The following is a 13,499-nucleotide window of genomic DNA, read 5'->3' on the forward strand; positions in this document are numbered from 1 at the left end:
GTACTAAAACCTCTCCTTTCCTCCTTCCCTGCTTTCCACCTGGCAGGACCAATGCAGCTGGGGGGAATGAAACACGACGAGATTTTTGGCTCTTGTATTTATGGGATGATCAACTGAACTCCAGAGCCACCTGGGCAACCTGTGAGTCTCTCTGCTGTGACCAGCATGACCCTCCCCCTGCAGAGAGCAGAGGGCTCTAGCTACCACCAGAGCTTGCAAAGCTGCTGTCACTGATGACATACAAGTAGAAACAATATGATTTCCCACTTTCAGCTAATGGACTCAACTCAAGAAAGACAGTCATGTATTTAAAATTAATCTTCGGCATAAGAATTGCAGGATGATGGCCACTAAGAGTCTAGGGACTGACAACCAGATGAGGCTATTTGTTGATGTGCTGTAAAACATTTCAGGTGCAAATCCTTCTGTGCTAATTCTGAGGGATTCACTTAGCTAAAATAGATTGTGGAATCAGACTGGGGGCCCCAAAATTAAATAAGATTTGGGGACAATTTCTTGAGAAACAGATTGTTCATTCAGAGACAGATAAAACAGCATTGGCATAAGATCTCTTGTGGAAGACAATACTGTTTGAGGAAATAGTCCCTCCAATGTATCTAAATTATTTTTTCCTACTTTTCAAGAAAAGCCCTTTCTAAAACTCACACTACAAATTCAAGATTAGTTTCCCCCAAGAAAGTCCATGCAATACATAAAAAAGCAGGAATTTTCAAAAGAACTTTGAATTTTCCTTTGCCATAGAACATCATTTATTACCAGAATGTTCTTCAAATTTAGACAGTCTCTAACATATGACTAAGTCTGAAGTCACTTTGTCTGTCAAAAGGTAAAGGGCAAATGAGTTATAAGGGCAGCTGGGGCATCAGAAGTCATTCTCTTTGGACCCGATGTACTAAAAAATATCCTCAGTCTTCCAAACAACTAAAGTCCCAAAAGGCACAAATCCTAGCTTTGCAACAGGCCAACCTATTCAACACAAAGGTCAGCATCATTAAACAGAATAAACAAACCAATCCTATAGCCAGAAATGACAGATCTGCCTAGGAGGCGAAGGAGTCATGCAGCTGTCTCTCTGGGCCTCCTTCACACTCCCACACTTGCACAGTCCCAAACTTCTCTGTAGGCACACACACAGTCTCATGTTTAACTCCATACACACGAATGCACACATATGCCTGTACAACATGTGCATGCATTGGACCAGGCAAAAATACCCTGAAAATGTGGGAATCTGTGAGATAAGCCACTACCAAACAGTATGGAAGAAACAGCTGATGGAATAGAGCTCTTCTGCACACGTACTGTCCACTGGACCTCTAGCCTTCCTCTTCACTGCCTCGCAGGAAATGTTTCAGTCAGAGGTTAGCCACGGCTTGTAGAGGATCTGTTTCTACTTTCAGCCATCTCACCAGTTTCTGCAAGTCAAGAGTGGGCTAAACCCCATGCTCATTCCTCTGCCTGCCTTCCTACCAGCTGCAAATGTGCTGGATACATTCCCACCAGCCTGCCTCAGCACCAGCACATGATGCACCCAGCCTGGGATCAGGCTCAAGCCCCCACCTCCACCTTCCAGTTCTGCCACAGAGCCACTAACCCTCCTGCAGCAACAAGTACATGTGGCAGGAGAAGACTGAGAAGAAGAGGGGATGCTCTTCTCTTTTTGTGATGTTAACCCGTGGCCCCCTCTACCTATCTGTGGCTATTATTGGAAGGGAAATAGCTCTCAATTTCTTTTCAAGAAACCAAGGAAACAGCTTAGGCACTTTGAATCCAAGTACTTTTCATAAACAAGAGCACAGCTGTTTACATGCTTATTTCCTTTTGTCACCATGCTGGAAGTATATCATATGTGCTTAGAGCCATACTAACCTCTAATGGATTTGGTGAAGATACAATCAGACAATTAACAGCAGCCATTAACACCTGGCAGTGAATCCAAAAGACAGACCTGCCTTCCCCTGTGCATATATAACAGGGCCAAGCTCAGCTCCGAAGCAGCACGACAGCTCTGCTTGTTACTACCTGAGACACTTGTCACACAGTCATGAGGTGCTGAGCAGTGGACCTTGAAGCTACGAGCGTGAGCTGCTGCAGCAGGAGCTCAACAGCAAAGGCAGCAAACGTGAACGTGCTGGCTGTGGAGAGAGGCTCCCACCATGCAGGACCAGCCACTTGAATTTTCTTCCACTTTGCAAAATTACTTCTATACTCTAAGCTTTCAATATGAAAAGGATGAGGTAAGTCCCCATTCTATGCTGCTGTGCATGAAATTTAAAATACACACATTAATGCAGGAATAAACCAACTACAATATCTAAAGCTAAATGCTGTAAATAAGTAACTATGCAGTACAGAGAAAGGACAAATCTCAGCTGGGACTCGACAGATTCAGGTTTTGTTCTCATTTCTCCCCTTGACCTGTTCAGTGACTTTGAGCAAGTCATTGCTTCCTTTGTATTTCTTTCTGGGTCAGGGACTGCCTGTCATTTTGTGTTCATAGCAACTGGCATGAAAAGCCTCAGTCCTAGTGAAGATCTCTGGACACTACTTCAACACAAACAATATCTAAATACCTGTTAAACAATGAACACAGAGAAGACTTTTTTCCCCTTGGTAAAAAAGTATCATGTTGCAAAGTGAAAACTTCAGATGTTTCATAAGTAAATATATACATACATACCTGCATTTACACCAAACACATATATTCAAATACATTCCTAATTAAAATCTAGAAACCTATCACAGCTTTGCTAGATTACTTACCACCTCTGTATCTCTGAGATATTAAAGTTTTATCACCTCACTTCTACTTCTAATAAAAAGTATAGATTTGCTATATCTTACCTTTGAGATTTATTTTGTAGCTTTGCATAAAACTCAACTCTGAATGCATTTTTTTAAAGCCATCATTATCCCAAGCACCTGGCACAGAATTGTATTTATGTTACAATGAAACCCCATATTTTCCAGTCTGGATTTGAAAGTAGTTAACATTTTTCTATCCAAATCAATCTGCTTCTTAGCAGTCAGTGCTGAAATAAGCCTTTTTCTAGTGTTTTAGGCATCTGTTCTGTCTTTTCATACCTCTCTCTCCTTGCTTACCTGTATAAATGTCCACTTATAAGCTGCCAGCTGAAATAGATGCCAAACTTAATCCAATTGCATAAATTTGCAACATAAGCTGCAAAAAGTACATCACTACATGCCTGAAGAATTCACAGTCTCTCTTAAAATGTCTGACAGAGTCCCCCAAAATTGTTCTGGAAAGATTCAGAACTTTATTTCCATGGGTGTGCAGCAAGACTTTCATTCTTGTTGCGGGTGCTTGATTTCTGATATATGTTGAGGTATGACTTGCAAGGGCAAAGAGTTGAAGGTCATTTATTTTCTAATCTCAGAGTGAGAAAGGAATTGCTGCTGTATCTGCCAAACAAAAGTAAGGATCAGGGAACCTTAAATAGGAGACAGTAGTGCTACAGACCACATTAAAAACCAAATAAACAAACAAGGAAAACATTGCTTTAATAATCATAATCATCATAATAAGCAATGGGAGCAAAAGAAATGGAAAGCCTTGAAAACCTGTTCCTGGGTAAAGCCATTGAGTTCTCTGAAAGTTTTGAGGGCTTATGAGGTTGACAGTGTCCCACTACTTTGGAAGTCTGGTCAAGCCCTGGTTCAAAAACCGGTAAGCAATAACACATAGATTGCTTTTGACTATTAATGCACAGACACTGATCTGAGACAGAATATTTGTTGTAAAATCTGACACGTTCTGACATGTGGAATACAGATTTAAAACGTGTGGTTGGGTCTTTGGAAGAAGGCAGAAGACAACAGCATTGAATGACAGGAATTTTAAACTTCAATTCTTTTCTTTGGATGGCACAATATTTGTTTTTTCTTAATGTTGGCAAAGTTAAAAGACTCATGCATTTGACAATGTTTTTCACTGCAAGAGCAGAAGGTAAGAGCAGCAATTTTGGGTGACTTCACAGAATCATAGAACAATCAGAGCTGGAAGGGACCCACAAGGACCATTGTGTTCATCTCTTGGCCCTGCACAGGACAACCTTGAGAATCACAACATGTGCCTTAGAGCATCGTTCAAACATTTCTGGAACTCTGTCAGGCTTGTTAGTCTAACTTGTCCAATGAGGTAATTAAAAATTTTTATCTTACAGAATTTTAATTAGATGATTTTTTAATAAAAAAGAAATTTCTAATTGGACATTGAGTAACACTAGCATTTTTAATTGCTGCCAATTGAAAAATGGCTGCTTTTTGTTTGCCAGTTCGAGTATCCCTCTGGAAACAGAGCTGCAATATTTGAATTGTAATTCTAGTTGGCAGCAAAAACTGGTCACCATGTCAGAACTGTTCTGACACACTAAATGACTGAAGTAATGACAGGAGGAAATCTGCAGGGAAGTAACTTTATTTTCTTTAGAAATGTTGGCTGAGCTTGCATCAGTGTGGTCCCATGGGTTCCCATGACCACTATCCCCATCTTTATTCAAAGTAACAAGCTTCCTCCAAGTGACAAACACTTACCCATCACTGCTGCATCACCTCTGGACCACTGATGTATGAGCTACTTCTGCCACCAGTGAAAGTTCACAATTTGTCAGCTTGAGTCTGTCCTTTGCTAATGGATTACTTTTGAAATGTCTGCTCTAAGTCGAAGATTTTATTTATTTCTTTACTTTTTCTAATAAGGTGTACAAGCAACACTATTTGGGCTCCGAGTTATCACAGTGGAGTCCCCAGTTCCAGAGGTCTTCTGGATCACTGTTTTTCAGGACTCTGCAGGAAAGAGGAATGAGGATGGTGGTGCCCAGCCTGCATGGCCAAGTATTTTTCTCCCTTGAAGATCCTCTCAGGCATAGGAAGAGAAACGTATCAGCTTGCAAGAAAGATGCTAAAGCCACAGACTAAAGCATCCACTGGATGAGGCATCATTGCTCTACCACAGACTGCCCAAGGCCTGGACCCAAGTGACAATTTCATCCTTGTTTTAGTCACTTAGCAACAGGATAGTCCCTTATTCCCTCCTCACAGGTACTGTGAAGAGCAACAGAATGACATGCTTGAGGCATTCAGGTATGACCATTTTGTAAGTCACAGGTATATCACTTATACCCTTACTCATGAAAGGCTGAAATCCTCTTGAAGAATGCAGTGAGGATTTAGACAAAAGGAAATACACCTGGTTAGCAAGATTTTGGGTGTGTGCTGTTGCTCTGTTAGCTGTGGCAAGCAGGTGAAGAAAAGGGCTTCTGAGGTAAACCTGCTCCCTGATGGATAGGCAGATGCATGGCTGGGGTACATAATGTATTTAATCTTAGGGGCCCAAAAATCATATGAATCTGTGAAGTGTGTGTGTGTGGTGGCTAGGAAGGGGGAGAAGCAGGGTGGGAGACATTGGAACAGAAATTTGTGCTCCACATGATCCTCATCAAAGACAATGTGCAATGGTGCAGTGTAGATGATCAACTCCCTAAGCTCTTACAGAGCTTTACAAACTTCCTCCAAACAGAAACTTTTTACAAGTGAACTGCTTACTTCATTTAAATATGTAGCTTGTATAATAAGAGTCTTTGAAGTAGGGAGACAGATGATCAGGATTTGCCTTTTGATCTTCCCAAATTGTTTTAGCAAGTAACAACTATGCCTGAAGTCTTTTTGGGGGAACTTTATTAGCAATGATGTTTACGACAATCTTAGAGACCAAAGTTCTTAGTGTTGCTGTTAAATAATCCTCCAGAAACTGAAATCTTGGAAAGCAAAACATAGGGTCTACAAATAAGAATGATGAATTGTATATGTTAATTAATATCCTTAATCAAATCAGCTACAATTCGATTCAATGGTCTGCATATACGCACATTAAAAATTGAAAAAAATAGTATGTGCTTTCACTGGACCTGCTGGATCCATGCAGATCTCAGTCTTGTTCTCCATTCATCTGTTTGTACAAAAATCAAGTCAGTGGATCTTGCACGAGAACCTCTAGATCAGCATAGCTCAGGCTCTGGAGCAATCAAAAAAGGGATCTTACTCTATCAGTAAACCAGAGACCTCTTCACATTTCAAAAAAAGCAGCCCAAGTTGCCTAGTAAGCTACAGCTGTTCCACTGATTAGCATGAGTGCAGTAACAGTTTTTTACCAAAGGCAACTTGAAGAGGCTTCCTCTCCTTGGTGTCTGTTATAAAAGATTGTGCTAGCATTACACATTCTGTGCATCTCCTGAAAGTAACAGACACATTCACAGACACTGTTTTTAGACAGTGCATACACAGAAAGACACTGTGGTTTTAACATAGACAAAGAAAACATGAATTATTTTAGTTTTCTGTCCTCAAGGCAAGGAAAACAGAATTGCTTCAGGCAATCTTTCTAGCCCATGCTTAGATAGTGATAAAAGGGAAAATAGCCCACTTGTGAAAACATGCTTATCATCTACATTTTATTGAGAAAGGCCTAAAATTCATTAACTGCAGTAACTGCAAGGCAGAAATTGTTTTAAAAGTTTGTTTTTTACAAGCAATTTCTAGGTCAAAGAAATAAAAGTAATCTTCTGGGTTCCTGCCCCCAAACAGCCTCTTTAATAAGTTAAATCTATTTTTATGCAAATGTTTATGAATAAGCTTACAGTCTTCATATAGCTGAAAAGCAAAATGGTGTAAGGGAAGAATGAAAGTAATGTTAAGCTATAGGTAATAATTCCACCAGGGTACTTTGGTGATATCAGATACGGTGAGAGAAATTTGTAATCTTCTGGGTTCCTGCCCCCAAACAGCCTCTTTAATAAGTTAAATCTATTTTTATGCAAATGTTTATGAATAAGCTTACAGTCTTCATATAGCTGAAAAGCAAAATGGTGTAAGGGAAGAATGAAAGTAATGTTAAGCTATAGGTAATAATTCCACCAGGGTACTTTGGTGATATCAGATACGGTGAGAGAAATTTGCTGAGCAACAGGAAGAATGAAAGTAATGTTAAGCTATGAGGTAATAATTCCACCAGGGTACTTTGCTGATATCAGATACGGTGAGAGAAATTTGCTGAGCAACCATACACCTGGAAATGAAGTCTCTACACTTTCTACTTGTTAAATACATGACACTGGTCACAGTTAAGAGGGAAAAATAAAATAATGGTGTACACAGTTACACTTAACCCTCTACCACTGCACCATTTCACCTTACTGCTAGAAGCAGATGGGCAATTATACAAATGAATTTGAAGTACAAAAGACTTGAGGGTAGGGGAGTTGCTGCTGCTTTTCAAGCTTGCTAGTGTTCATAGGCATTTCAGCTTTTTATTTACAGACTGAAGCTATAAGACATTACAATCACTTCTCAAGTCATACAGCAGCAGCATTCAGCAGATAACAGCTCCTTGCCTTTATCTTCTGGTTGTTTCTATCCCGTTCTTTATGTTGTAATGGTTTATTATCACTCTCTAAATTACAGAATGTGTTTGCTTTCTTCTTTTCTCTCATCCTCTGAAATGGATTTAAAGCATCGAGCCATTAAGAAAAGGCAATCATAGAAGCTGGAAGAAGTGAGGTAGTGCTGTGGGGTCAAGTGTTTTAAAAAACCCACATTTAAGTGCATCTGACATTGCATGTGTACAAAAATGTGCTTATGAAAATACACACAATGATTAGCTCAGAAGTGAAACTTTGAGAAGACATTTGGGTAGTCTGAATTTTTCAGTTTCACTCATGTTGACTTTGGCACCTGCAATAAAGTGCTTTCACCGATGCCCATCATACACCTACAGGAAAGAGCTTCAGACAATCATTGAATTAGTTGCTTAGCATAGTGTGGCCATTGGGCAAAAGTCTGTTTTCATAGGTCTGTATGAATTCTTTGGGCCAGACTCATGCTTCCATGCTTACAAAGCTGCCTGGTATCTTAACACATACATCTGTGTTACATCAGAAAAGATGCATGAATGACTTGCTAAAAAGGATCTGAAGCAAGAAGAAAACACACAGTTAAGGAAAATAAGAGTTGTATCTGTTTCACTTATAGAATCATAGAATTTTAAGGACTGGAATGGACCTTCCAGATCATGAAGTCCCAACCCCCTCTGCCATGGGCAGTGACACCTCCCCACTAGACCAGGTTGATCAAGGCTTCATCTGGCCTGGCTCTGAACACCACTAGGGTTGGGGCATCCCCCACTGTCCTGGGCAACCTGTGCCAGTGTCTCACCACCACCATAGTGCCTCCATCAGAAAAGAAAGATAGAAAAATGACTACACAACACACACTAAGGGACTGTTTTAACTGAGAACCCAGCATAACGGAACTTAATGGCTTGATGCAGGCAAAGTAGAAGCACAAACAATGCACCAGCAGCTACAGTGAAGCTGACAACCAGTGGGAAAAACCACCAACAGACATAGTGGATTTTCCATTTCTAGTGCTACTCAGAGCTTTTATATAAGAAACATCTGTCTAATACAAGCCATGGCCACCAAAAAAAAAATAATAAAGGAAACTGGGCAACTTAAAAGTGTACACCACCTTTGGACTACACCCTGGAGACAAATTCTTCTCTCCTTTGGATAAAACCCATTTTCAATGAAACTATCTGGAACAGAACCTGTATGGAGTTTCTCTACAACAAGAGTCGTCATTCTCTTGCTTCGCAATTACATTTTTTTCTTTCAGTTTTATAATACTAAATTTAAAAACAAAAAGCCTCAAACCCGCCACACACACTTGTGTCACATTCCAGATGTGAAATCCACTGTTTAACACAAAACTATCTCCTTTGCTTAAATTACTGTACCATTTTCTGTAAAATTACCTGAACTTCATAGGTCTGGTTTAGGAGACTCAAGAAGTAAATTTAGCTGCAAAACTTAGGTTAGGTACATGCTTAAGTGCTCAGCTGAATTAGTTTCTCACAACACTTTCCTCCTCCGCAGCACAGTTCATGCAATAACTTCACTGGTCACTGACAAAACAGCATTTGGACATAGGAGACAACTGCTAAACAGCTTTTCCTCCTACAAGCTTTTGCAATTAATACTTTATTACTTCATACAAGACAGTAAAAATAATAAAAATAATTTGACAACTTTTCATAAAAATTAAAATGATTTTAAACCAAATCTTATCAAAAAGCCAAACTTAAAACCAAACTAAAGAAATACTATATTTACACACACTTTTAAACAAGGAGATTACAATTTTCTTTTTGATATCAACAGGCACTCTTCATTCATCATCTGCAGGAAACTAGGTTAGGTCTCCATAGGCCACAGTCAGAGTTATTAAGTAAGTAAATATGACACTGCTTCTCTGCCCTCCTTTTATTTCCTTGCTTCTTCAGTCTCTTCTGGCTCTCTCTCTTGATGCTCTCTTTCCCACCTCAGTTCTTTCAACTCTTGTCTGTACTTCCGTTCAATGAACCGCTTCTGGTGGGCCATCTGGGGAAAGTTATCTGACACAAAGAGAAATATTTTACATTAATAAACAAACTGTAACACAGAAAGCCTCAGCTCCTTTCTTTTTTTTAAAGCTTTGATGAGATTAGGGGTAGGGGGGAATAATGTTATTACCACTTTTACTCATTTATTTCTAATAATCTATAGCGAACCAGGACTGTGTCATAAGACTTTGGTTTCTTTACGATTTCTTTACATCTGTTTCCCCTGCTACAAAGCACCACCAAATCTAATACACTCACAAAAATAAAATATAAAATCCTGATACAGCAACATGGTCAGGTATTACCTGTATTTTACATTCTGTTCCCTTAGCAACAGGTGGTTGATACTGAAAAATGAATGTGAGACTACTGTCAATGCTCCCGGGGTGCTTTGTCTTATTCTCAGTCCAAAAAGTATGAACCACTGGTTCCAAGCATTGTACAGATGTTTCCATTATTTTTATTATTATTTTAGACCATGAAGAATCGACTAGATGCCCCACATTATGGCAGAGATCCTAATAGGAAAGTTATAGTAGAGCAAGATGGAAAACAGTAAAATCTGTTCCTGAAAAAGTTAATGCTTGGCTATGTACCAGAAGACAGCCTTAGTAGTTTAAGAGCATGGATGAGTGACAACTGGCTAAAACAGACTGGACAAGGCCGAGGTGATGGAGAATAGCTAGGGGGATGGGTGCTTCTGCTTTCAGACATTTGTCCATTGGCTGGTATGTATGGACACATTAGAACTGAGACTGCAAACACAGCTTATATAATTGAACAGAATTGCTCCCAACTTAGTGCACTGCTGACAGAATGTGATGTTTTCTGCATGACCAGAGTGCTGACATTCATGTGTGTCTGTGCTGCAGAGACCAGTACCCTCCAGCCAGTCAGAAAGCAAAGAGGTGGCAGAGTATGTGACAGGCTGCAGTTGGTGATAAATCCTGCTGGATCACAGAGCTCTGAGATCAGCACTGGCTACCTATCTGTGTCTGAGAATGCAAAAGCTTACTACACTGACCTTTAAAGCCATAAACAAATTTGGTAGATGTCTTGGCAAAGGACTATTCTCTCTATAGTTGATTACTGAGAGAATTCAGCTGAGGCTCCTCAGGGAGGAGTACCTTGGCACCAAGCTTTTTCCTCCTTTTTCTGGGTCCCAGGCACAGATTTTTCCAGCTAGAGAATATGATGCAGAAGCCAAATAAACTGCAGGAGTTTGTAAGAGAGCAGAATAACTTTCTACTGTCAGCTAGAGAATATGAGGCAGAAGCCACATAAACTGCAGGAGTCTGTAAGAGAGCAGAATAACTTTCTACTGCTTTGTTTTATTGACCGGTGAAATTTGTGCCTTTTATTATATATACAGGAGGAACAAAAGGTTTATTTGTCAGTTATTTACAACTTGGGCATAGGAGGGTATATTTATTTAAACCAGAAAGCAATCTAAACAAAATTGTTTTTAAATTGCTGTTGTTTTTAAAAACACTAGTGCTTTGTATAATGGAGTTCTGGGATATTTTGTTGCTCATGTGCACCATAAAATGAAAATCAGATTTTCAGTGCTGTGCCTGTAACATGATTCTTTAAGAACTCTGAAGAACTCAGCTCGGTAGCAACCTGTTTGTTCTAACCTGTTTAGGATGGTAAGTAGGAAATTCATGTAATAAATCCATCATGGCTTTCATATAAATAGGTATACAAAAACGACTTTTACTTGAAGTTAACTACTTATGCATTAAAAAAAAACCCAACAAGCAAACCAAACCAAAAAACTCCACAAACATATACATAATGGAACAGGTGCCCTTAAGGGCTGTGTAACCTGTACCCCTAAAAACGGTTAGAACTCGACTGCAAAGCACTGAGACACTAACTTGAAAGCTGACTGTTTTGAGGGGTAGTTGGAGCATAGACCTCTCTATGGTACTGAAACAAACATGTATGTCTGAAGAGAGCTGTGAGGTCCTCAGACTAATAGGCCATGAAGTTCACAGCTGAGTGGTGATACTGTTACCAGAAAATATACTCAAAGAAAACTTCAGTAACATTTTGCAGATATTCAGCAGAGAAGGAAATTAATGTAAATTAATCTCTACTTGTCAAATTTACTGGTATATGAAGTACAGGTATATATATTACTAGGTAAATAGAAGTATATACCTAGCAGGTGGATATAAAAACATTTCTGAATTACACGGATTCATTGTCTTCTGAAAATTTTAAGCCCTGAAATTCCCAGATGCAGAAATAACAGATTAAATAAAACCTTTGGCATCCAAGGAACTGCATGTCTTTTCTCTGAATCAACTGCAAAAAATGGAGCCTCTATATTCTTCTCAATAGAGAGGTTCTGCTGCACAAAAATGATTGTCATGTATCACTCAGAGCACATCTACACCTGGCACTTCAACTCAACTGACCAAAGGTATTCTATATAAGAAGCTTGCATACACTCATTCATATATGAGTTTCCATTGCTGGCTATCCAGTCATAATTCAGAGAGATGTATACACAGATCCCTGGATCTTTAGCTGATATTAGACCTCCTTAACAGATAAATATTGATTTAAATCGCTGGAGATGTGCCAGTCAGATTTTGATGTAGCCTTACTGATATTCTGAGATAAAATTTATTTTCAAAAGTAACATTTTCATCCTCGTCTACAGGGTAAGACAAGCACAGCATCAGAGACTAAGCAGCCTTATCCCGCTGCACATGTAAGCATGGAAAATCTCAATGAAAACTTCACTGCACAGGGTTCCCTCGAAGTTACGTCCTCTGGAGCTGATCAACTCTTTAAAAATACATGTCAGTATCACATTAACTTCAACTGCTACAAAATTGTCTTGAACTTACCAAAAGGAAAACCTGCTGCTTAGAAGCTGACAACATTCAGCATATGTTCTGTTCTGAAATTGTCTTGAACTTACGAAAAGGAAAACCTGCTGCTTAGAATCTGACAACATTCAGCATATGTTCTGTTCAAAACTTATCCTCCACAAAACCCGCACCTCACCTCACTAAAGAACAAGGAAGTAAACTACAAATTATTTTATTGCCCAAATATCTTACATTTTTCAAGTGCGTCCATCGCAGCTCCCATTTCTGCTTGCTGAATACTGTGAAAACGAAACAAAAACATGTTACATGAGATCTAAGCTGTACAGAACAAGCTAAAGTTTCTGACAAAATGGAACACTAGCTACTCTTTTGTAATAAAACTCTTTGGATAACCAGCAGCTAGCAATTCCCAGAATGTAAAATATTTCAGCCCTTCCATAAATATGTGAACAATACTACTACTGATCTAGAAGAATATTTTTTAACTTAGATCAATAGCACTATCAGACTATTCTAGTCCATTCTTCAATGAAGCATTTGCTTTAACTTGAGAGACAAAAATGAACAAAATCACAGACGTGTGAATGCTATAAAACCAATGATATTTTTACAACAACCACCACCAGATTGGGTAGCAGAAAACACGATGAGGTCTTTGGGGCTTTTGGTTGCAGTTTTTGCACCCTTAGAAACCATTCCAAAATGCTAGAAGCCATAACAACAGAAAAAAGAATCCACAACAGTGCTGCTGTCTTAACTTGCCAGCAAAGCCAAAATCACTATTTCCTGGAAGCTGTTTTGCAGTTTCTAGTCTGAGAGCCACAAATTGGTTAGCATTGCTAGCCACCTTGTAGGCAAGTTCACCAAAAAAAGCTGAAGACCTCAAATTATACAGACATACAGACAGGTATTCCTGAAGCAGAACAGTTTGAAGAAGGCTCTACAATTTTCCTTCTCTAAGGCAACCACACACTTGTCTGTCTCCATGGCTTGTCATTTTGAATGCTGCCACACTCAAACTTTAACACCACACGATGAAATTTTCACTATACCTTGGACCTTTACCACATCCTATTCTTTCCCCTTTGAAGTAAACAGCTACTGTGTATGTTCTGGCATGAGACGGCCCCACTGTCTGCAAAGTCCTGAAACAAGAAAGGTTTTATTCAGCA

General features: G+C 39.3%; 1 protein-coding gene across 1 annotated transcript in view; it reads right to left on the reverse strand.

Moving 5' to 3' along the window:
* Window positions 1–9,129: 9,129 nt before the first annotated feature.
* The window catches only part of DROSHA (drosha, ribonuclease type III), a 67,025-nt gene continuing 62,655 nt past the window's right edge, over window positions 9,130–13,499 (reverse strand). The window contains exons 29-31 of the mRNA XM_009079616.1: window positions 13,380–13,472; window positions 12,559–12,605; window positions 9,130–9,490 (exon numbers count right to left, since the gene is read on the reverse strand). Of these exons, the coding sequence (XP_009077864.1) occupies window positions 9,360–9,490; window positions 12,559–12,605; window positions 13,380–13,472 (271 nt within the window). The 3' untranslated portion in view covers window positions 9,130–9,359. The remainder of the gene's footprint in view (window positions 9,491–12,558; window positions 12,606–13,379; window positions 13,473–13,499) is intronic.

Source organism: Acanthisitta chloris, unplaced genomic scaffold (genome assembly GCF_000695815.1).
Source record: "Acanthisitta chloris isolate BGI_N310 unplaced genomic scaffold, ASM69581v1 scaffold1598, whole genome shotgun sequence".
NCBI classification, from domain to species: Eukaryota; Metazoa; Chordata; class Aves; order Passeriformes; family Acanthisittidae; genus Acanthisitta; species Acanthisitta chloris.